The sequence below is a fragment of the Etheostoma spectabile genome, chromosome 20 (assembly GCF_008692095.1).
Source record: "Etheostoma spectabile isolate EspeVRDwgs_2016 chromosome 20, UIUC_Espe_1.0, whole genome shotgun sequence".
Classification (NCBI taxonomy): Eukaryota; Metazoa; Chordata; class Actinopteri; order Perciformes; family Percidae; genus Etheostoma; species Etheostoma spectabile.
The window spans coordinates 1,678,088-1,703,835 of record NC_045752.1 but is presented as its reverse complement, the minus strand read 5'-3'; the positions used below and the strand labels follow the sequence as shown (position 1 = coordinate 1,703,835).

Here is a 25,748-nt window from a genome sequence, read left to right as displayed (position 1 = left end):
CTTTTTAGTTGACAGAAATTGACTCATTACAAAACAGCACAGGGATGAAGCAAACCCGTTCTTAAATTTACTGGGTAATAAAATGCCTTGTTGAGTAAGCGGCGCGCTTTGCATGTCAAACAAATTGGTGTTGCTTTACAAAACAGCCAGGGGAGAATGTCACAGGTCAGGTAACAGCCTCTCAGCAGTATGGACACGCAGGTGAGATGGATCCTGAAAGAACAGAGACTGATTTGAATATATATGTATATTTCCAAAGACAGTGCAACAGCAGTTTGACCTGATGAAATGTGTATTATGTCTTAGATGACTATATAAAATATATTCCTTCAAGCTAATTTTGATCACCATTGGTAATGGTAGTTTACAAAACAATCTTAAAACTAGGTTCATGTAGGACCTGTCGATTATATCACATTGTCTTTTTCAGCAGATGTAGTTTTCCTAGTTGTCATGTAATTGTAGATGTTTATATTTAAATTACTTAGAGTAAGATGAGAAGATCAATACCACTCTTATGTCTGTCGAGTAAGTATGAAGCTTCAGCCAGCAGCGGCATAGCGACTGGAAATAGGGGGAAAGACTAGTTATGTCCCTCCACTCCCGCTATCTTATTTGCAAGGGCACCATCGCCTCATCTAGGGCTTAGCATCACCCAGAATGGTTGAGATTAGTTTAAAGAAATACAGTCAAGCCAGAGCTCTTTTGTCCCCTGTCCCAGAAAAGATAGATAGATACCTCAGCGCTGACACAGCGAGACTAGCCGGACGTTCTAACCCTAATTAACACATTTTTTCTTGTTATTGGCAGATAGTCTATATCCTTGACGTTGCACTTTTGGGATTGCTCCATTTTTGCCAGATATCCATTGCCTTGGGCTTCCTTTGCATTGGCATTCTAATCTCCGGTGGATTTCTGAGGACTCTGGTTAACTGCTCCTCAGATCTCTGCAGGGTAAATCCAGACAGCTAGCTTGACTATTTGTCCAATATGAGTTTTCTGTTGATGACTAAAACTACTTTTAAATTTACAAATGTTCCACCAACACAATTTCGCAGAGACACGTGGCTCAGCACCGCTCAAGACGATTGGGACTGGTTTAAAGAAATGCCAATAAACCAGAGCATGTATTGATCATATCCCTGAATGCTATGTGGAGTAGCCAGCCCCTTCTCCTTTTTTGAACAGATTAAACAAACACGATTGAACGTGTTCATTAGTAAGCTTTAGAGGTGCTGGTAGGTGGATCTTGTCACCTTTGGACAGAGTGGTAACGTTTCCTTTAAGGAGTTATTTCAACAATTTAAAGGTGCTCTAAGCGATGTTGGGTCATGTTGCTTCTTGTTGATGTTATTAGTATTTTCAAACAAAACTGAGATTATGTTCACCCCTCCCTCCTCATCCCGTCCCCCCCAACCCCAAATCCTTCTAGTTGGTTATTGGCTGGAACACCGTTTGTTTGGTGGTGAAGGTTGGCGCAGTTAGTTTTTGTTGGCGTTTGTGGAGCCTTGGCTGGACAGAGGACTTTGTTCAGAGCCCAGGTCGTCTCCAACAGAAACTCACACCTTAACTAAGCAAAGTGGACCATATTAAGTCTATGCAAATACACCTAGAGTAGACAGTCTGTGAGTTCTCAGCATTTGTTTATTTTGTTGTTTGAATCCTAGAGCTTCTGTCTCCACTGCGTAGTGACTGAAACTCATCTGAACCAGCCACTGAATTGGACCTGGGAAAACCTTTCCCTCTACATTTGAAAAAATGCAATTTGAACCTACTTTAATCACGTGTTGTCCTCTTCTCCACAATTGACAACAGTTCATTTAGTTTAACTTTAATTGAACTTCACTGTGCTCACTCACTGCTTTAGGCCGGTCTATTCTTGTGTTCGAGTGACTCCTGGCTATTCCTGCTCTCTGGTGCCGTGGCGCTGTAGCAGAGTTCGGAGATGCTGTGTAGTTTGTGCGGCTGCCAAGCTGACTGGCCCTGTGAAGACCTGAGACAGAAATAAAACAGACTGAAAGTTAGTGCTTGACACTGCAGGGCAAAAATACAATCTGTAATGGAATTTAAAATGTCATCACCAAAAGCTACTGGATAACATGATGGTTTTAGTTACTCCTGAACAGCATCAGCAGCTAGAAGTCTATCTATAACAATCATTTTTACAGATTATCAATTTACTGCTCTGAAATGAAACCTGCCGAGGGACCTCTAGTACTCAATCTGCTGCCTGGCAGTGTGAAATAAGTGCTGCTTTGCCTGTGACAGAATTGGGAGTGAAATGTAAAATCAAATCATTTGAAGCAAATGGAGAAACTCTCCCAGTTAACCGGAGGGACTGGCCAGTGTACAGAAAGGCATATATTCATCATGTTGTCTATCTCTGTTGATGTGTACCTGTTGTAGAGGTACATCTGGAGAAAGCTGCCTCCATGTTGTTAACCCGGCTCTGCAGTTCATCCACCCTCTGAAAGGCTTCTTGTTTGAGGCTGAGCTCCTGCTGAAGCTGGCCCTTCACCTATAGGAGATCCACACAATAACATGTGCAACACAAAACATTTAGTTAGAGGGATCTTTCACGTATCCCAGAAGACAAATACTACTAATGTTGGAGATCCTCTGACTTTTCCTCTAGGCCCACCATGTTGCTGACATTTGGGGTTTTGAGTGAAATGTCTCATTAAAAGTTTAATATATAATTTTCTCTTGCTAGGGGCTCTTTATCTACAACTATCAACTGAGCAAAACAATGTTTCTGTACGAACATTAAAGGCGCTTTCTTTATGTAGCTCAGTGTCTTTATATCAGAGCATTAGATAGAGCATCTTCTCTGCCTCTGTGCTCAAAGTAATTAATTTCTGCATATCATTGATGTCTAAAAAAAACAAAGTGAAAAACAAATATCTGAAATGATGTTAAATTTTTTCAGACAAACAGTAAAGAAATGTCTCCTGCTAAATAAACCATTAGATGAAATCATCTTCACCTAATCATCTAAACCGTTTTTTTATTATTTCATGGTCTGTATCTCATGTTAAACATTTTAGGCTTTCCACAAGACAACTTTCAGGTGTAATACATTTGTCTAAACAACAGAAAAAAACTTCCGCGCAACGTAAACTCAGACACAAAGTACAATAAAATGTCCAGACCTGTCGGATCTCTTTGGCGCTGCGTTGTCGCTGTAACTGGTTCATCCGGCTGTCTCTGTCCAGCTGCTCGCTGAACCCCTTGAGCCGTCTCTCTCTGTCCTCTATGTCGGCTCGCATTAGTTCCAGGCTCTGCACTCGATAGCTGTCCAGCTCCTGCCTGCTGCGGGCCTCCTGTGCAGACTGATGCCTTGCCACCTGGAGCTCCTCTGTCTGTGTATCAGTGGTTATTCAGTGAATACATCCAGGCTGCGCTTGGCAGATTCAGTTTCTTTGCCTCTCAGCGTTTGACATGACAATTTTAAATGTCACTGCTCACTTCACTGTAGAGTTTTATACAAGACTGAGTCTATTGGAGCATACACTAAATAAAGTACTCAAATACCAGAAATATAATCATGTGGTTGTTGCATACAGTACTAAATACTTAAAAGCCTAACGATTAGTCAATTGACAACAATTTTAATAAAATATTATTAGTTTTGAGCTGCGATGGCAAACGTTCAGTGGTTCCAGCTTCTTACGCGTGAGTACTTTGTAATCTGAATATCTTTGAGTTTCAATACGCTGGTTGGACAAAACAAGATGCATTAAGACATCACTGTGGACAATTTCTCACATTTTAAAGACCAACAATTCATGTCTAAATAGGTAGTAGATTAATAGGGAAAATAATTATTCGTTGCAGGGATAAGGGTCTAACAACATGGCCTTATTTATTTAAAATTCCTTCTTGGTAAATTCGATTAAAAACACCATTCCTGATGGCTGTGGCACCCAAAACTTCCCCAAATCTAAAAGTTTCCTTTAAGTACCTTTTAAAGTGAGGATCATTTGAAGTCACATAGTTTATGAGAAATCCTCGACAAAAAAAGGTTTGTGAATAGGTAGATATTGAACTCATTAAGCTTTGTTGTAAAAAGAGAGAGAGCCATGTTCTGTCCTAGGTTTCTGCCTGTTAAAGAAAGTTTTAACTCGCCACTGTTGCACTAAATGCTTGTTCTGTGTGGTGTGTGGGGGGGGGGGGGGGGGGGTGGGTATAGTCTAGACCTACTCTATCTGTAAATTGTCCTGAGATAATTCTTATAATTTGACACTGTAAATACAAACTTAATTTGAATAGAAATGTAACTGTGTTGCTCTACAGCCACAGTGGGCGGTGTGGATGTGACTTGCCGTACCTTGGCGCGGAGCAGCTTCCTGGTGCTGCTGCTCTCCGCCTGGCAGCAGGCCAACACCTTCCTGGCAGCCTCCAGCTCCTCCTGCAGGACAACCACCTCCTCCTCTGATGTCATCTTCACTCGGAGGGCCGCGCTGCGACAGCTAACCTCCCTCTGGGAACCATGGAAAACGTTATAATAACCATTAGCACATTGCGCTGTGATACTAGATTCACAAGGTTTTATGATAACTGATGAGGCAAAAGTATACTTTAGTACACAAATACATGAATCAGTAAGTTGAATAATGAAATGTAAAAAAAAAAAACTAAAAGCAAAAAGGATTTTTTTTTTTATTTAAATAAAAGTGTTATATAACTGAGAAAATAATAAACGTGAGGTGAAAATGTAAAATATCCAGAAAAAGATAAATGAGAGCAAAATTGATTTGCTTTCAGAAGTGATTGCAAAAGTTAAGGGGGAAAAACATGTACTTACTTACATGTACGTATATGTATTCAATTATGCTTTGGAAAAGTCTGATATTACAAAAACGGGTCTAATTTATTGTTCGATGGTTTAAAAAAATAAAATAAAGTCTGAAAAATATACATTAACATGATTCTTTTTTTTAATTAAAACGCACACAATATTGATCATGCGCTTACTGGCCTACAGCTAAGGGAGCCATAGGGAACTTAGTATTGTATGTGTAAAGGCTTTGGGCGCCCTTAATAGTATCGTAGGTCCAGTTTACTATGCAACTAAATCTGCATACAGTGTATCTAGTAGGGGGTCCCTGCTCAGACTCAGACCCTTTTTTTTTTTAAGCTAAAGGGTCCTTAAAAAACATTGAAGACCCCTGCTGCAGAGGATAAATTTGATTGGTGAGTATTGAATATTCCTGCTGACCTGCTGAGTTTGAAGCAGCTGTCGGTGGAGTTTCTCCTGGTGGAGAGCCTGCCTCCAGCGGCTCACAGCCTTCTGTTTACAGAGCAGAGCAGCCAGCCGGCTGTTCTCCAGGCTCAACTCCTCCACTTCTTCTCTCTAACACACAGGGAGCACACGCCGGCTGCTTTAAAATGCCCATGAGCTGGAAGTTTAACATTGTTTTGAACAGGTTTCAAGGGGACAAAGAACAAACTACTTTGTGAGTTATTCTGCATTCTACATGTAAACAGTTCTTCCATGAGAAAATGCTGCATTTTATTTGTGTACATTATACACCTAAAGCTAAACTCCTGTCTTCTGTCTTCCTGTACCTTTGACTGTGTTAGTGCGAGTCCATCACTGTCGTTGGTGCAGCCGTACTTCTTCTTGAGCTTGACGATTCGCTCCACTCCCTCGCTTCTTGTTCTGCTCACCATCTCACTCACATCTTGCTCCATCTGCCACTGGTTCCTGTCCAGCCTGGCCTGAGAAACAAACACACAGTGACAACAAACAAAGGTTTTTTTTTGGCTTAGTGACTCTTGGAAATTAGACAATTTAAGCTGCAAACAGCAATTCAAAACAGCGAAAAAAAAAAAATTTGAAACATGAGTAAACAAGTTTTACAACTGACAGTTTCAACGGTATTCCACATTCCTACTGTTTATCAATAAAAGATCATATTTAATGTGAGGATGAGCTTGCAAAATGTTATCATGTGCAATTTAGCAATCAGTCAGGAGGTGCACAATCTTTTAAATTATAGATGACATTTGTAAAGTGGTGAAAGTGTTTTCCTAAAGCTAGCTGGTTACATTTTCACCTTCAGCTGGATGCAGGTAGAGAAGAGGTGTCGGACTAAAGGGTCGTAGCGCTCTCGGAATTTGAGACTGAGTTGCTCTTCTAGAGTTCTCTTCTCTTCTTCCAGGTGAGCGACTTGTGCCTGCAGCGCTGAGATCTCCAACATCATCCCACGACATAGGACAACAGCACCCTGTCGTACAGCAACGCAGCACAAACAAACAGTAGGAACACACTTGTTTGCCTTGATTTCAAAAGGAAAAAAAAACAATATGAAATCTACTTATTCAAAATGTTTTCTTCATGACGAGGCATTGTCCAAATAGCGTGCAAGGCTTTACACAAATTGTCACCTAGATTTTTTTCCCTCTGCACTTACTGACCAGCACGCCCATTCCTTTAGCCCTTATTCTGCAGTTGTGGCTAAAAAAAACTCAAGTTTCTTTGGGGGAAATCACATTCATTTTCCAGCTGCCTCTGTTTCCAGCTGCTTTCTGGCCAACAGCAGCAGAAAACCCACATGTATGAGCTCAAAGCAGCTCAGCACCAATCCTCAGAGTGAGTGAACACCTCAGATGAGGATTTAAGTCACTTTATTGGTGCCATTTCCTACACATTTTTTAACAATGTTTTTATAGAGTTTTCATTAAAATTATAAGTTTTAACAACTTCCCCCCCGACCCGCAACAAAATTTCTCTCTTAACCTCTTTTGTACTACAACAGCTAAGAAACAAAAAGAAGCCATGATATGCATAAATACAAACATAAATAAGAAGTGCACCTTGTCTCAGTCCTTTCCCCTTCTGGGGTTCACCACTTATTTAATTTGAAATATCCTGTCCCGCATTTACCCTCTATAGAAGCTCCATGTCTCCTTTTTTATGATATGGTAAAATGGTTTCCAGATTTTCTCATACACCCCTAATTTGATTTTTAAAATATGTTAATCTGGTCAATATGGACATACATTGCTATTTCTTACATATTACCATAGTTACCTCTTTGTGAGAGTCACTTTTCTGAGAGTCCTTAAGATTCTTTAAATCCTAAGGGTAAAAAATGGAAAAGAATCATACAACACAACTAAAAAAAACAGTACAGTCAGGATTATGTGAGACATAAATCAATGAAAATTATTACATATGAAACTAAAATACTTTCCTGGCAAACTAAACCGTTGTGGACTAGAATTAAAACCTTGCCCAAGTTAGTTTTGGAAGTAAACGATGTCTCCATAAACAGCCAATAAATCATACTGTATTGTGTGATGAGGCGATCATCCTCATGTCACATGTACCTGTTCTCTCTGATACAGGAGCCCAGTCTCCTGCTGCAGGATTTGTTCATAAAACTGCGAGTAAAGCAGAAAGCTGCTGCGCTCTCGCTCCATCAGAGAACAGCCGAGGTGAGTGAGACACAGCTGGAGGCGATCCTGAGAGACTCTCAGCTGAAAGACAGACCCAGAAGGAGCCCTATTACACAGCATGGAGACTGTACAGCATAACGCTGGGAAGGGAGCCAATGTGTATAAGAATACTTACAATTTCTAGTTACCTCACCAAAAACTAAATAGTGATCAAATGAAAGAGTTATCTTTCATCAGCACGACTTTGTTTGCATCCCCATATTTGAGGTGTAAAGATAAGCGAAAAATTAGGGATTGTATCTCTTTTTAAGTATTAAACTGGTTTCAACACACTTCAGTGTTTCTCACTTTCAAGTATTTACAAAAGTAACTTATTTCTTATGTTTATCTTTAATCAAAAGAGTTTTTTCCCGTGTGAGAGAATGCAGTTGCAGCATGTTATTAGCAGGTATTGGCAGGAAGACATATTGTAGTTGTCATGCGTTATTTGGCCTACAGTGTTACCTGTCCCTCGGCCTCTTCACCTCCCTCCATCAGCTGCTGGACGAACGTTTCCACAATCTGCGGCCGCTCGGGGGACACACTGTACTTCAGCGGGGCTTTCTTCCACAGCTCTGACCAGAAAAAAAATATTTTTTTTATAAAGACGTCTATATTAATTCAGTGGTTATAGGTAGATTTGTTGTTGTTTTTTGTGGGGGGGGGGACCTGTAGGTAGGCCAGTGTCCTGTCGAGTTTGCTCTGACACCACCAGTGTCAGCTCTCTGTTGATCTTCCTCTGCACCACTCTGATCACGTCACACTCGGTGCTCTCCAGCAGTTTGTGAAGCTGAGAGTTTGGCAGTGTATTTTACAAAGAAATGAGGTCTTGTTACAAACACATTGGGACAATATTTGATGCAGTTAAGTAGTATTCCTGTGCATTACCTGCCAGGCTTTCACATCAACCTCTGAAGCTCCAGGCGGAGGCAGGAGAGACTGGCTGCCAGATATTAAGACCTCATAGTCCCGCTCCTTTCCCATTTGTTGAGCCAGAGCTCTCATACTGGGGTAAAAGATTTCAGCTCTGTAAAGGAAGGACAGCCATTTAAAGGTGTATTTAAAACAATTACCGTTTAAGCGGCCAGATGTTAAGAAAGTAGAGATTCTTAGAGACAGCAGTAGAAAAGTAATACTCTTAATACAAGGTAAGCTCTGATTATTTTGGTAGCTGTTCTGGAGCTTTCATACATATCACATGAGCTTCATCCGCCGATGGAGTTTGTCCCAGTTTTCATGAAATTGAAAAAATATTAAATTGCACTTAAATTGTCCCTAAAGTGCTCAAAAGAAGAAAATGCTTTTGGACATCTACAAGTTCTGAGTAAATTCCATCTGCTGAGGAGGAGGACTGACAGGATTGAAAGCTTCAGAACAGCCACCAAACGGACCCGGTTGTGAGACTGATCTACACTCACCGGCCACTTTATTAGGTACCCCATGCTAGTAACGGGTTGGACCCCCTTTTGCCTTCAGAACTGCCTCAATTCTTCGTGGCATAGATTCAACAAGGTGCTGGAAGCATTCCTCAGGGAGTTTGGTCCATATTGACATGATGGCATCACACAGTTGCCGCAGATTTGTCGGCTGCACATCCATGATGCGAATCTCCCGTTCCACCACATCCCAAAGATGCTCTATTGGATTGAGATCTGGTGACTGTGGAGGCCATTTGAGTACAGCGAACTCATTGTCATGTTCAAGAAACCAGTCTGTGATGATTCCAGCTTTATGACATGGCGCATTATCCTGCTGAAAGTAGCCATCAGAAGTTGGGTACATTATGGTCATAAAGGGATGGACATGGTCAGCAACAATACTCTGGTAGGCTGTGGCGTTGCAACGATGCTCAATTGGTACCAGGGGCCCAAAGAGTGCCAAGAAAATATTCCCCACACCATGACACCCACCACCACCAGCCTGAACCGTTGATACAAGGCAGGATGGATCCATGCTTTCATGTTGTAGACGCCAAATTCTGACCCTACCATCCGACTGTCGCAGCAGAAATCGAGACTCATCAGACCAGGCAACGTTTTTCCAATCTTCTATTGTCCAATTTCGATGAGCTTGTGCAAATTGTAGTCTCAGTTTCCTGTTCTTAGCTGAAAGGAGTGGCACCCGATGTGGTCTTCTGCTGCTGTAGCCCATCTGCCTCAAAGTTCGACGTACTGTGCGTTCAGAGATGCTCTTCTGCCCACCTTGGTTGTAACGGGTGGTTATTTGAGTCACTGTTGCCCTTCTATCAGCTCGAACCAGTCTGGCCATTCTCCTCTGACCTCTGGCATCAACAAGGCATTTCCGCCACAGAACTGCCGCTCACTGGATGTTTTTTTTTTTTTTCGGACCATTCTCTGTAAACCCTAGAGATGGTTGTGCGTGAAAATCCCGTAGATTAGCAGTTTCTGAAATACTCAGACCAGCCCTTCTGGCACCAACAATCATGCCACGTTCAAAGTCACTCAAATCACCTTTCTTCCCCATACTGATGCTCGGTTTGAACTGCAGGAGATTCTCTTGACCATGTCTACATGCCTAAATGCACTGAGTTGCCGCCATGTGATTGGCTGCTTAGAAATTAAGTGTTAACGAGCAGTTGGACAGGTGTACCTAATAAAGTGGCCGGTGAATGTATGTTGTATATTCAGTCTATTTATATTTGCATAACAAGAATTAAAAGAATTTGAGGAACAATGTTATACCGAAGCAGCCAGTGACACACATCAATGAATAAATAAAATAAAATGTAAGGAAATAAAATGCCTTGGTAGTTTTTAGGGTATATTAGATTGGTGGCGGCTATGTGACATTTATCGACACAAGGTGAGAATCCTACATATACCTCCTTCTGAACTTCCCACCGTACCTGTAGAGATTCACAAACTGCTGATAGAAACTGGGCGTCCTCAACGTTTGAGCGCCCAAACGTCTTCGAGCCCAGTTCTCCTTGAACACCTGAAGCTGCTTGGTCAGCAGGAGGAAACCTTTCAGCACAGACTGGACTCGGATTGGATCCTGAAGAAGAACGGACACACTAGTCCACTTCTTTTCTCCTTCAGCTTCCTAAAACAAAGACAAAACAGAATGTGACAGACTGTGTGGGTTTAAAGCCAGAAGCAGCTGTCTTGTTTGCCTGCTTAACCATGAGTCGCAACTTATAAACAACAATGGTTTACTTCATCAGGTTGTCCGTTGTGCAGAAGGTCATCCTTGTTGCCAAGGAGACGAACAGGCTCTGCCTCTCTTCCACTGTTCAGAACGTCCTCCATGAGCAGCGAGACGCCGAGGATTGCTGCGTTGGCCTGCAGTCTGCTGCGACCGCTCAGACCGCTCAGACACAGCTGCAGACAAACATTCAACTCAACTTTATTTCAGACACACAGCTCCATATCATAACAAAAACATGCAAAACACTAATACTTTCATAAGATCAAAGTGATTAATTTGTTCCAATGTTTCCAAAAGAAAGAAGTGTACCAATTGTCACTCATAATCTGTAGTAGACCTTGTTTGTAAATGTATGTATCCATAAAAAGTCAATACAATTAGTAAAAGGTCTTCTTCTGACCTCAGCTCAGCTCATTGTTTCAGTTTGATAACCAAATACATAAAAATAAACAATAAGGCGCGGCCCTTAGAAGCTTAATAAGTCTTGCATCTCAAAATACAAAAAAGGTTTAATAGACATTAATGTACAAGCCAATTTTCTGTTAGATACAGAAATATCTTTTGTACAACGTTGGCAATTTGTCCTGAGGGGGGTACAGTTTCGATTATGGTTCATCACCTAGGGAGCGTGTGTTTATTTCAAAGAAATCTCTGTGCTAAAATTTGATATTTGTTAGGTGCAAGGGACTTTTTGTCCTGATGTTGTGTTATAGAGCAGGGATCTTCAACAGGGAGTCCTCAGAGTCAATGCAGGGGGGCCTCCAAAATATAGTCAATTCTGGAATTTGTTTTTCTCCAAACATCTTATCATGAACTCCACATATTATTAGCAGATATAAGTCCCCACTGATGATAGACTTACTGGCCCATATGTAAGGTGTCACTAAGGTAGCCATCCACAGATACACTTCATCCTAAGTTTGTACTTGAACATCAAAACATGATTATAAAATCATAACAACAACTATCTCAATAGCTTAGTATTCTATGCAAACATTATAAAGGCTTTAGAAGTTATTGTCTGCCCAGTTTAATACGCAACTTTATTTTATATAATATATGGGGGGGGGGGTTGTCTCTCTTTCAGTTAAAGGGTCATTGATTTAAAAAATGTTGAAGACCCATGCTATAGAGGACACAAAGACTATAGGTGTCATCATATGGAGACTAAGAACATGTTCCCTCACATTTCAAGGCAGTGTGCTCTATGGAGAAACCTCACATAGCCACCGTTACATCACACCATAAGCAGGCAAAAACATATTAACCTGCATGCAGTATTCGATGGGAGGAACGTCCCAAACATCCAGAGGGAACAATCCATGACAAGCTATGAAACTTCTCCATGGAACAATTCTCTGAGCCTGCAGAGAAAGACAACATGAGACAAATAAAATCTAGTACTTACACTTCAAACTCATCTATTTCAGGGTAAAAAGTCTTAAATTTAATATTCTAAAAATAAGGGCTAAAAGTATTACATTTTTCGACCAAAGGTTTTACATTTTTCTCTTGTCCTTTTGTAGGATTAAATAAATGCCGTAACATAAATAAATATTTAGTGTGGGTAATATTTAAATTAACTGTATTTGTAGCATAAGCGCTCTAAATGCAACAAATACTGTATGTTATTAACGTACAGTATGTGATAATGTGGGTAATGCACTTACCATGCACCATTTATTTAAGTTTATTTTACACATTGCTCTATTTGTATTGAATTCATCTCACACACAATCGTTGTTTAGTTTCAGTTAGATTTACTAAGTTGCAGGTTTGAAACAGTTCTTCATACACACCTTGTAATTTTTGATTTGTTTGGTCCACTGTGTAGAAATGTTTGTTGAGGAGCTCCAGCAGCATGGTGTAGTTTTGGTATTGATCGCTGACATCACGGGGTTGACCCAAGTCATGGGGGTTTTCTGTGTGTAGTTTTTTTTATGTGTTTGATTAATGCATTTGAGGGTTAATTGATATAAGTTATAAGGTTTTCTTTATTTGTGTAAATTGAGTGCAAACTGTGTCTAGCTTTGTCCTGACTTTGGTAAAGTTAGACATATTTCGTAGACCCGAGGCTGGAAGATAGTGGTGCAGTCCGGGTTGATTAGGGCCTGATAAAGGAGGTGGTAGACATTTCCTTTTGTCAAGTAGATTGGGTTGTTTTGGCTCCAGTTTTTTTTCTCAATATTTGAAATATTAGTATTTTTTTAATTTGTAATGCCACCCTGCCTATCTTTGCTTTATATATTCCAGTAACATTATTTGGTAAATACTTCTTTTCTCGGGATTGAAACCCCCACTGATGGGGCGCCTGGGTAGCTCGCCTGGTAGAGTAAGTGCCCATGTAGCGGCTCAGTCCTTGATTCCTGATTTGCCATTATATTGCTGTGAAGTTTCCATTAAATTTCATCCTAGGTGGTTTAAAGTCTTATATTTAACTTGGAGTACCCTTGGGGTACCGTGTATTTGTCCACTGATATCATGCAGCTAAACCAACCTGACTGCCTCGAGTCTCTAAAGGCGGAGGAACAGGCAAGGTGAGGCTGAAAATGTTCATCTGGATACTGTCGCTCAACGGGGGGAGGGCGGTTGCCATGTTGTCACTCACACTCTGGTAAGAGGTAATGTCACCGGAGGAGAGGAACACCTCCCTAATACATGATACAGTAAAGAGAAGACATGAAATTATGTGCTTTCACTTGTGGAACACCCCAACAGTGTTACACTTCATTAAATATTAATATTAGAAAACCTGACCAATAACCTTACATCAACCAACCACTTCATAATAATGTTTACCACTACTTTGGTACTACCAGGTCTCGTGTAAAGATCAATAGAGAACGTCTAGGTTGCCCTAAGCAAGAAGGAAATGGGACATTGTGTGGTGCCATAGAACAACCATAAAAAAGAATACATCTGTAAAAGTATAAGGAAAAATAAGATAAGAAATAACGAAAAAGAAAAGATGAACAAAAAAAGTATTATATATTTTGTTATTTGTCCTATTATACATATATCCAAAGTCATTCATCCATTGTGTTATTCTTTTACACATTTATTATTATTATTTATTCTTTTTTATGTCAAGCCTATGGATCCATGAAGACAAAGCCTAAATAAGACTAGTGTCATGCTCTTTCTCCTTTTGAATTTTACCCAAGTTGTTTTATGGCCTGGCAGAAAGAAAAGGAATTACTCTCCAAAAGGCTTTAAGTAGCCCAGCCAAAAGATGACAGTAGACATGATAGCATGACAAAGGGAACCAGCAACAAGAAAGCAAATATAAAAAAGAAAGAGAACAGTTGCATGAGTGCCTTTAAATCATTTGGGATGGAAAGTCAGTAAAGACAGAGAGAGATGAATTGATCAATCTGGCTCAGTTCCGAGATTGGCAACACCTCACTGACCTGATGAGGTGTCTCACAGCGGTGTCAAACTGCAGGAGGACGACATGCCGGCGCAGCTGCAGCAGTCGGCCCACAGACTCTGGGCTGCTGGGATCAGACAGACGGTCGACCTGATGCTGGATCTCCAGCAGCTCTGCTCCTGTACAGCACCCACAGAGGAGGACACAAAGCCTTGTGAGTCAACAAGGAAGAGTGAACAGGTGTGGAGGAAGCCCGGGGCCCCCATTTGAAACCAGGTCCAGATGGAAGGCTTGTTAGCGAGCACCTGGTGACCGGAACCCGGCCGGGCACAGCCCAATAAAGCACGCCCTTCTCCATCCGATGGGCCCACCACCTGTTAGGGTCGGGTCCGCCGCCACATGGGTGGCAGCAAATGTCAGGGGCCCCAACGGACCAGACCTGGGCAACAGAGGCGGGCTCTGGGGACGTGGATAATCACTTCTGTAGGAAAAAGAGCCGGAACTTTTGGGTCCGGAACAATGTTGCACTGTACAGCACCTTGTAACCCTGGTTTTGAAAGGTACTTTATAAATAAATGTACTCACTTATTGTATGTATGTTCATTTACAAAAAATATTGTTTATGTACAGTATATTAAAGGTAGGGTTGATAACTATTTTCAAAGCACATTGTACTAGAATAACTATAAATTGTTTGAAATGGACTTTTCACCCTGACAGCAATAAATAATTTATGGCCCCTTAAAAAGGAGCTAAAAAAGATCTGTCACCTGGAGCTGCTGTAATCCTGAGAAAATGTCCATCAATCACTGCTACATGGTTGGCGTACCTTTATAAAATGTGTCTGTCCTTTCATGTATCTTATTGTATTTTTTTTTTTTTGTTTTGCCTGTAAAGTATGACTTTGAATGACCTCCGTGTATGAGATGGTGCTCTATAAATAAACTTGCCCTGTCTATTAGAACTTATATTTGCATATGGGCAGGTGTGATGCTCGGTTTCCAAAGTCCACCTACCGATGCCTTCAGTGCCTCCCCAGTCAGCTGCGAGTGAGCCCTGCACATCCTGTCCTCTCCTGCAGCTACAGGAGTCTTCTGTGTTTCCCAGTCTGGAGAAACTAACCAGGTAATAAATGATGTCGTGGAGAGCTGAAACTATCTGCAGAGTGTGATGGAGAGCTGTTGAACATGCCTGTTGAAATCAGAGTTTTGACAAGAAATGCATAAACAAGAAAGTAAATTGCGAAAGCTTAGACCCCAAAGATTATGTGAAAAGTGAATTAAAGACACTCATGTAGTTTATAACGTGTGATCCAGGAGGACAAAAGCAAGCATTAAACTCTACACAACATTGCATTCAAAACTATTAATGGTTTCAAAAAAGCAGCTAAACGCATCACGTCTTGTGCTGCTGCATTAATAGCCTTATGAGTTTGAGCGTCTCACCAAACTATTTTTGAACATGTGAAGAACTTCCGAGAAGTGGGGGATGTACCACAAGTTGAGGAGACATTTGCCTTCTGCAGACAACAACTGCGGCGGCCGACGTTGAAAACTCCTATTTACAGAGAGAAGTGTTATTAAACTCTCAGGGGACGACTGAAGAAAACACAACACAGATCTACAAGATGTACAAACTTAGTTAGTAACGCCTGCACACTGACTCTAAACCACATTAGAGGAAGAGATGTATTCATGTCCCCTTAAATACGTCACACGTCCAAATCTGACACCAAGAGGCCTAAGACAAACTTATAATTTAACACATTTCATTTGTACATTTATTTATGGCATAGCTTTCCATTGTCTCTAGTATAACATGTATTCAGCTCCCCATGTTTCTAGATTACACTGCATCTGTGGACGTGGAACTCTTCCTTCATGCTGGTTTTTGCATTAGCACATCAAAACCTTTTGCACCACTCTCATTCCAACTTTAACCAAAGTTTTCTGTGCATTTAGTTTTCCTTTAGTGCTTTTATATACTTTGTCAAATTGTATTACCTACTGTATTTCAATGTACCTTAAATATTTAAAAATGTCTTTAAACATTTTTGGTATGTGTAGCTTGGAAGGGGCTACAGCTGCATAAAGACAATAAAGCTGAACCATCAGCCTTCATGACATACATTTATTGATGTCCTTGCAGACCGAATATTAAATTAAATATTCTGAATACAGTATGTGTGGCAATTTCCTGGTGTGTATATAGAATATAATAATGCATGTTTATAGGGGTTTTCATAGAAGCTTTTAGGCTGTATATTTAATGGTGTGGTAACCATTTTCAAACATTTTAAACAAGCAACAATCTGACTGGGATAGAAATATTGATTGTTGAAATAAATTTGGGGTTTAGAGTTGCTGCGCAAGGGTTGCTCTTTTCACCAGTGGCGTGAGATGCATACCATTCTTCTATTTTACACATGAACAATGAATACAGTTTAAGCTGGTTGTACCTGGGATCAGAGCAAAGGCCAACTCCTGAATCCAAAATGACTCTGGGCTCTCTGATTTGACCAAACATGAAGTGGGACTGACGGATGGAGGGGATGTCGTCCAAAATTATGGTTAGATTGTAGTAATATGACACAATCTGCGCTCTCACACAATACTGAGATATCTGTGTGCTGAATCTGTGGACAGACACATAATTTATCTCCAACGTGCTCTTATCTAGAGTGCCGTACAAGGAAAAACTTGTTATGTCTGTCTTGTTATGTTTTATGGACATACTTCTTGAGGAAGTCGATTATGAGCCTCCTTTTGATCTTCGCTGTTTCCTCCTGCAGTGTGAGAGAAATTAATTTTACTTCACGGGAAGCCAATCACATCGATCATCCTGCTCAGCCGCCTGAGAATCCACCACTGTGTGCAACTCACTGGGCTTTTTATAAGACCCCCCCCGGCCTGTTTCTTCTTCACAAATGAGTTCAGCATCTCGTCTCGCAGACCAACCTTTTCCAGCTGGATGGACACAAAGGCTTCCATCAGCCTGGAGTAACAAACAAGACTCGGTTTATTAAAGAGCTAGCACTAAAGCACTGCTAATAATAGCCAGTGTCATTTGTTCTGCGCGTGGGGAAGATTACCTCTCCTTGGGAGTGGTGGGAGGTCTAGCTGAGCCTTTGGAGGGTGACATGTTAGATTTTTCCTGCAGGCTGTTGGTGTCACTTCCAGGTTTGGAATCCAATATGACATCTTCATCGGAATAAAGGACGACTTCACTCTGAGAATAAATTGGAAAACTGAAACATTTGAACAGCAGTTTATTTATTTTAAAGTGTGACAAATACCAGTGGGGCAAAACTACTCAATTACAAATGTAAGTCCAGCATTTAAAATCCTAATAAGTAAACATACATAAGTATTATCAGAAAATGTATGGTAATGTACATTTTCAAAAGTAAAAAAACTCATTATGATATTATGCCGCCATCTATGTGTAAGCAGCAAGTTATATTTTAGATTTCTCTCTTATCTCAGTTTTTGGTGAAATATGGAATTGTACTGATTTGGGCAGTTATTGAATTCAGCAGGAGAAATGTCTCTTTAGTGGAACTTTGGCCACAAGCCAAAAATGGTTGGGAACCACTTCTTCAATCTTTAACAACATATTATATTAACAACAACAGCTGTCAGAAAAATGTGATGAAGTAGAAGAACTAGTACTAATACTAGTACTAGTACTAGACTAAATGTACTCAGTTACTTTCCATGACTGAAGAAATTCACACCTGAGCTGAAGACGTCTCACTCTCGGCCCAGTGACAAACACAAACCAGCTTCACCGCACTTATCAAAGCGTTCTTCTGTGCAACCTGACAGGCCAGGGTCACCTGCAGGTTTTCTATACTCTGTGTGTTCATAAGCTATGAAGAGAAAAGAAAAGAAAGGAATTCAGTCAGCAACAGCTTGATCATTGGCTAATAAACCCCTGAATTTAATTTCAACATACATGAATAACTGCCTCCTCTGAGCTGAAGCTGAACCTCCCGATCTGGTTCTCGTCCAGTTCCTGGATGCTCAGGGGCAGGTTGGACGGGGTGAACCTGTGGCGGACAGCACACTTTGATTCCCTTTCAAACATACTTCACAGCAGAAATAATAAGGGCACATGTTGAGAGGCAGGGCATACAGATTCACTGTATCCAGTGTGTCTGAATCGCCTGGTACAAATCCTAACAACGGTTACATACTAGTAAACAGTGGTGGAAGAAGTACTAATCCCACAATGTACAAATACTCTGTTACAAATAAAAGTCCTGCACTGAAAATGTTACTTAAGTTAAAGTATGTAAGTACCATCAATGTACTTAATATATTTAAAGCAAAACTACTCAATGCAGAAAAATCCTCACATTCTAGAAACTGGAAAAAATCCAAACAGTTCTGTCAGTCAACTAAGGTTTAATCTGTGAATCATTTTCAGCTGGGCATGTGTTTTGTGTGCAAAAACCTAATTTGTAAAGTAACTAAAGCTGTCAGATTAATGTAGTGGAGTAAAAAGTACAATATTTCTCTCTGAACTGTAGTAGAAGTAGAAAGTGGCATGAAAAGATTCAAGATACATTTTTTACTTAAGTGCAGTACTTCTACTTGGTTACATTCCACCAATGCTAGTAAATAAACGTGTTGCAGGTACAGTGTAGTTATTTACCTGTCCACAGAGATGTCATCTTCCAGCATGGCTGTGATAAAAACTGGCCTCTGCTCTGCTGTGTCTTTCTGAGCAGCAACCTCAAACTGCACAGGCCTCAGGTAAAGGTGGAACTCATCGAAGCCGAGCTCTGACGCCACGTTCCTGTACAACCTGTGCAGAAGTATTGACCGTTACAGTCTTACGTGATACTGAACTGGATCATTTCTGCATGCACAGGCATATTACGGGACCAACATGGCAAATAATTCTTGGCATTTAGCTCTACATGACTTACTATTCAATGAAGTTTTGAGTCTGCCACTGGAACAAGTCTAGAGTTTTTTTTCAGTGGTTCATTTTAATCAATAATTGTAAATAAATTACAGGTGGCCCAACTCTGTCCCTGGCCAGCTGTTGGCCTTTTCCCCTGGTGTAAGTGTAAGTTATCTTAACTGTGCCAGATGTGCAGTCTCTGAGGCCGATTCCAGCAGACGATGGCGGAGGGTGACGAGCTCCAGCAGCTTGGAGAAAGTTTCCACGCCATACAACTGTTTCTCTTTTCCCTGCGTCACGTCCTTCTCCTCTGCAGATCTGACTAACAACAGCCCCACCTTTTTGACCAAAATCGGGTCCTCAAAAAACACACCTGAGAACAACTGGGAGCGGCGAAAAACAAGTTAGACTTTTCCATATTATGCTCAGTTTTATACTGATACTTGTATTTTGGGTTTCTACTATAACCTGTTCAAAAACATATTATTTTTCTCATACTGTCTGTCTGAATATGAGGAAGTGGGGGAAAGGAGGATGTTAGCTAAGCTGACATCCATCATGGACAACACCTCTCACCCCCTACATGACACTGTGGGGTCCCTGAGCAGCCTCTTCAGCAGCAGACGGATACCCCCCCCCCCACACACAAACACACACACGACACTGTGGGGTCCCTGAGCAGCCTCTTCAGCAGCAGACTGATCCCCCCTCCCCCCACACATGACACTGTGGGGTCCCTGAGCAGCTCCTTCAGCAGCAGACTGATACCCCCCCATGGTGTAAGGAGAGGTACCGCAGGTCGTTCATCCCGACCGCTGTCAGACTCTACAACACCTGCACTACCTGATAAATGTAGTTTCTGTCCCTGTTTTTTATTTTTATTTTTATTTGTTTTTTTATTCACTCCACACACTCTCTGTATATCTTTATTATCTGTATTTATATTTTTCAATTACAAGTACTTTTTCAATATTATTTATGGTAACAGGTGAATATAACTTATATTATGGTTACCTGCTTTTGCATTATTACTTTAATTACATATTCAATTTAATTTTAACGTCACTTACTACACGGCAATGTTGTTTTCTTGTACTATGGCAACTGCACTTTACTTTACTTTACAATAACTTTATGTGACACCACTTTACTTCAGTCTACCTTCTGCACATTGTCTATTGTTTGCCTGTTTTTCTTGTGTGTTTACTTGTTTTTTTGTTTTGCTTTTATTGTAGAAAATGCTGCTGTAACAAGGGAATTTCCCCGCTGTGGGATGAATAAAGTATCATCTACATGCACCTATATTCACCCTTTGTGTGAAATGCTCGGTTTTAGCGGCTGTCTCTTTAAGCCCTCCTCCCAAAAAAGCCTAGTCTGCTGTGATCGGTCACTTTATGGTTCATCTACATCTGCGCTCTCGGAGTCTCTGCACCATCTTTGCAGCCGGGGAGACTGTAGTGGCCCTTTCTAAATATAACCTGGTATGGTACCGTACAGAAGTCCTGTTTCTGAATACGGGCTCTGTGCATTTCTCTGAGGCGTGAGTATTTTGAAACTTTACAGTAGAGCTGGAAGATATGAAGAAAATCCAATATTATGGTATTTTTGACCAAATACATCAGTCTTAGTATTGCAGAGATATTGCAGGTTCACTATTGGTGTTTTCACAAAATGCTAACACAATAAATTTAAAATGATTTTCAAGAAAAAGTAAACCTACGTCCTTCTGAATCTGAGAGCTGTAGGAGGCTCCGGGTGAAGCCAGGTGGTTCCAGCTCTGCAGGGCCTGCTGGAGGAGCTTCTGTCGCAGGAGGAGTCTGTCAGTGGCGCTGGAGGCTCGGTGCAGCTGACAGAGCTCTGTGTGAGCCTGAACTAAACCAAGGTAAACAGCTGAAGCCAGACAGAGGGACGGATGAACCTCCAGGAGGAATGTGTTCATCAGTGCAGGGCTGCAAACACAACACAAGAAGGCAAACATGGAGGTAGTAAGAACACAAAATATAGATAGTTAAAGAAACATACCAAATCCAGGGTAGTAAGGCTGTGTGTACTTGCCTGCAGCCTCCAAGTGATACCAGATGTTTGGGAATGTATTTTGGTGGGAGGCCAAAGTTATGAATGGAGCCATTGCCGTTGTCTCTCCAGATGCGTTGGAGATACTGCCGCTGTTTTTCAATCTGATAGGGTGTTTAGTATTCAAGAGGAAATTTACACATCAAGATTGGTTTCAAAAAAGACCATCTTTTTTCCATAAAAACACTAGATATAACATTTAAACTAGGGCTGCAACAATTATGTTTTCTTGATTAATAGATTCTTTGTTTAGCCTATGAAATGTCATTAATTGGTAAAAAAAGAAAGTGAAGTCTTTAAAACGCTTGTTTTGTTCAACATGAGCAAATATGCATTCCATTAATAGCTGGAACTAGCATATATTTGACTGAAAAGATTTATTGATTGTCAAAATAGTTGCCAATTCCTATTTGGATTTATCCTTGAAAATCACCCCCTTATAGCATTCACCTCCCTGATTGCCAGGTGTCTCATCCTACTCTACTGGAAAGAATAAGCACCCCCCAGCTTCACAAGGTAGATTAGGGATGTTATGCATTTCCTCAAGCTTGAAAAGATCAGGCTCCTCAAGAAGGTCTGGGTCCCCTTTTTAGAGTTCTATGCGAGCTTGCAAACAACATTAAATATGGATGACTAAGGTATTATCAGAGTAAAGCACCTTATTCACTTAGATATCTTATTTTTACTATTATTATTATTATTATTATTATTATTATTATTATTATTATTATTATTATTTTGTTCCACTCTTATTTTCTTCCACTCATTCCTTTACTGTACTGGTAACCACTTATTTTAAACACTGCTAAATTGTATATGCTCCTTCTGCAATCCTTTGTTGGACAAGCACTTCAATGGACAATTATTCTTATAAAGACCTGGATTCAAAAGGGACAAACTGGGATGGTTGGGTGGGTTGGGGTAGGGGGTATCTTTCACATTGGTTAGTATCTGTATAACACAGCCATACTATGTTTGTATATGTTTTGTCCATTATGTGCTGTAGAAAATGCTACATGGTTTAATGGAAAATCAATCAAAAATTGCTAAACAAAAAAAATTGTTGCCAATCAATTTCTGTTCAATCGTCTAATACAATGGTTCCCAAACTGGAGTGCATATACCCCAGGGGATACCCAAAGTGATATACAGTTGGGGGTACGCGGACAAAATAATATTAGATTACTCATCATCACCTCTAAATCTGAGGCCATGATTCTCAGCAGGAAACCGATGGAGTGCTTTCTTCAGGTAGGGAATGAGTCCTTACCCCAAGTGAAGAAGTTTAAATACCTTGGGGTCTTGTTCCCAAGTGAGGGGATAATGGAGCAGGAGATTGGTCGGAGAATCGACGCTGCGGGTGCATTCAATTTATCGCACTGGCAAAAAGAGAGCTGAGTCAGAAGGCAAAGCTCAGTCATCCGAGAGGAGCCCGGAGTAGAGCCGCTGCTTCTTCGCATTGAAAGGAGCCAGTTGAGGTGGTTTGGCATCTTGTAAGGATGCCTCCTGGGCGCCTCCCTAGGGAGGTGTTCCAGGCACGTCCAGCTGGGAGGAGGCCTCGGGGAAGACCCAGGACTAGGTGGAGGGATCATATCTCCAACCTGGCCTGGGAACACCTCGGGATCCCCCAGTCAGAGCTGGCTAATGTGGCTTGGGAAAGGGAAGTTTGGGGTCCCCTGCTGGAGCTGCTGCTGTAACCCGATACTGGATAAGCAGATGAAGATGGATGGATGTATGGATACTCATCATTACTCATTTAAAAGTGTAGGTGCGGTGAGGACGTAGCTGGAGTTTAAAGGGGTACGGAACTGTGAAAAGTCTGGTCTACTAAATCATAATTAATAAAAACTATAACTGTTTAACTGTTGGATCTCTAATTTAACATGTATGGATTCTGCACATTCACACAGGAAACCAATCCTTTTGCAGACTTTGTGTTTTCACCTGATTGTCCAAAATGTCTCTGATCAGCTGCTGGTGGCATTGCAGGCAGCCTATCTCAGCCCTGTAGGCCTGAACAAAGTAATCCTGGTTCAGGTCCAGTTGTGGCCGACAGTGCATGATGTCAGTAATGACTTCAGCCAACGCAAACCTCTCCTCTGTCCCTACTGCATGCTGGTAGGCCTCGAAGTAACAGTTTAAGAGCTGGAGAACGAGGAGACACCAAAAGTTAATAAACAACTTGTTGATCTATGAACCTGACTGGCTTTGAAAAATGAGAAATTAAACAGACAAATACACATTTCCAGTTGAGAAATACAAAGAAAAATTCTATTTAATGGTGCAATAAAATTTGCTCAAATGTTCTAAAAGTGCTTTAAAAAGGTGTATCAGAAATGCGGTACATTCAGTGACTGATAACACGGATCAAGTAAATGAAGAGAGCCGACAAAGAGACATGAAAACCAAATGAACGCATCCACGGCCATTTTGATCACTATACCTGCACTTTGCTCTCCAAAAACTCTGTCTCACAGGTCCACAAGTCGAGCAGCACTGCAACACGGTCAACATCTGCTCCGGCCCAGGAGTGGATGTCTGCTGTCGAGGCATTTCCCATCTTGTTAATCCTGTCTCTCTGGATGAAGCGTGAGCCGACAAGAAGCAGCTGGTCCTCAAGCTCCTCCAGGTCCTTCAGAGCAACGTCGTACACGATGTAAAACCCTCTCTGATCCTGAGTGTGGACCAATCGCTCCTCTGCGCTGTAGAAATCATGAAGGTTCTCCACCTCTGCAAACTCCATGAACTCTGAGCAATGGACCTGCAATATAAAGTCACATACTGTATAAACATGCAAACAGGAGAGATCATAAACACATGGATACTTCTGAACCTTTTAGAGTAGTTTGGAGGTTAAAGAAGATAAAATAAAGAAAAAGAATGTACAAACAGTTGCTCAACATGAATACCTAAACATTTAATTTCCATACCAGAAATACTACAAGACATAGTCGGAAACGCATGTTTACATATCCAGAAACAGGGATTGCATTACTCCAAACAAGCCCAAGGGGACAAAATGTTCATGTTGGTAACTTCAGCTTCATCTGAGTTTAAGATTCATTTGTATCCATCCATAAACACATGTAAATTGCAGTGCTCACATCCTTATCAACCATGGCGAATTACAAAAACATAGAATATAAATATATAGAAAAAATCCTTATAAAACCATATTCCGTGATATAAACTGTTACATGTTAAATGCACAACAGATAAGACACACCAATCAAACATGTTCTCAGGAATCAGCTGCTGTATACTTTCTGATGTTCTTACCTTACAGTCAACAGGAGTGTTGTGGCTGTACTGGAGAGAGCCGAGACCTTCTGTCTCCCCTCTTCCTCCTCTGGCTGCGTTCATCCAGCCAGTTTCCTCGGCTGTGCTGCACAGCTCTCCTTCCTCAAGCTGCAGACCTGCCAGGTCAAAGGTCAAAGTCCTCTCCACAGAGCGCAGGTAGTTCAGCAACCCAAGAGAGATGCGCTGCAGACGGGACAAGTACATTTTGTTTTTAAAAACTTTTTTTCCTTTTTATTCAGCAGATTTGTTTGGCAAGCAACATCCAGTACACATGCGAGCTACAAGTTAAGATACATGCTAGAGTTTGCCAAGTCTGGATCGACAAAAGTTAATTTCCTGGATAATCGCCAAACACAGAGTGTTGCCGGATATTCCGCCGGATGTCCCCTGCTTTTTAAATTCAAGCTACACACTGAAAATGGCTTATTTTGAAGAAAACATGGAATGTACAACAAGGCAGGGCTGCTTGGTTCTTTCAGGGAATGATTGTAAAGAATATGTTTAAGGTTACATTGCATTTACTCTCTAACTAACAGATTGGCGGGGACTATGGACGAGGTACAAACAGTGATTGCTGTGTTGTGTGAACAGTTAACTTCATTTATTAATATATGTGGCTGTTCCTTTTGTGGGGTGCAAACATTCCACCAAATACAAGTTCCTTTCCGAGACCATAGTTCAGATCAATCGTGGTTGCGACGACAGCTTAGCGCCGCCCAAGACAATTGCGGTTGGTTGATTGGTGAAAGGCAAACAACCCAAAACTTTTCTCCTATCGAGGAATGCATGTGTGGTGTAGCCAGACCTTGCTCAAGATAGGTCTGGTATTGCGAGACTACCAAATGCCTCACCTGGAGCTGTCTAAGTTTGAGATGACGCAGGTGAACCAGAGACAGGTAAGCACCTCTAGTTATGATGGGATCTGAGGATCCCTCCTCTGAACTGTCATCCAGACCCAGGAGCTGCAGGCTGTCCTCGAAGGAGTACCTGTGTTTTATAGAGGGAGCAAAGGCAAAGAAAACAGAATACTCCAGTGAAAAGTGGCTGATGTCGGGATTTATATGATTTAATCAACAGGTCAACCAAGAACAAACCCGGTAGCTTTTAAAAGTCTATAAAATATCAGAAGAAAGACATGCTTTTCCAAAAAGACCAAGGTGAGGTCTTCAGATTGCTTATTTTGTCCACACTGCAGTTTAAAAATCCCAAAATGATATATACAATGATGTAAAGCAGAAAATGCACACAAAAAAATCTTTTGGCATTTGTACTTGTTTTGTGATTAAAAGCACTAAATTCATTAATCAATACTTCTACAAACATCTTGAAAACCTCATAATGTATATTCCCTGCTCGACTGATGCGCACCTTGCATTTGTTGCGCTTGAGGTTTGACTCTTCAAACTCTTCTTATCATGGCCTGCACTGCCTCCAGATCTGGTTGACTGATCATGTGTTTCCTAAGAAGAAAAAAATG

General features: G+C 41.1%; 1 protein-coding gene across 1 annotated transcript; it reads right to left on the bottom strand.

The window, feature by feature from the left end:
• Window positions 1-23: 23 nt before the first annotated feature.
• Window positions 24-25,256, bottom strand: si:ch73-242m19.1 (coiled-coil domain-containing protein 162). Its single transcript, XM_032500796.1, has 34 exons — window positions 25,123-25,256; window positions 24,251-24,454; window positions 23,415-23,732; window positions 22,916-23,116; window positions 20,954-21,075; window positions 20,619-20,847; window positions 19,079-19,281; window positions 18,644-18,796; window positions 17,942-18,035; window positions 17,721-17,855; window positions 17,076-17,212; window positions 16,867-16,978; window positions 16,720-16,769; window positions 16,443-16,619; window positions 15,430-15,541; window positions 15,001-15,175; window positions 14,025-14,163; window positions 13,112-13,265; window positions 11,883-11,978; window positions 10,623-10,787; window positions 10,313-10,509; window positions 8,335-8,473; window positions 8,116-8,236; window positions 7,912-8,021; window positions 7,339-7,488; window positions 7,040-7,087; window positions 6,063-6,233; window positions 5,572-5,724; window positions 5,222-5,356; window positions 4,331-4,483; window positions 3,153-3,362; window positions 2,398-2,518; window positions 1,860-1,993; window positions 24-213 (listed from the first exon to the last, which is right to left on the bottom strand). The coding sequence occupies exons 2-34, from the start codon at window positions 24,332-24,334 to the stop codon at window positions 160-162; spliced, it is 4,752 nt and encodes a 1,583-aa protein (XP_032356687.1). The 5' UTR covers window positions 24,335-24,454; window positions 25,123-25,256; the 3' UTR covers window positions 24-159.
• Window positions 25,257-25,748: the final 492 nt, after the last annotated feature.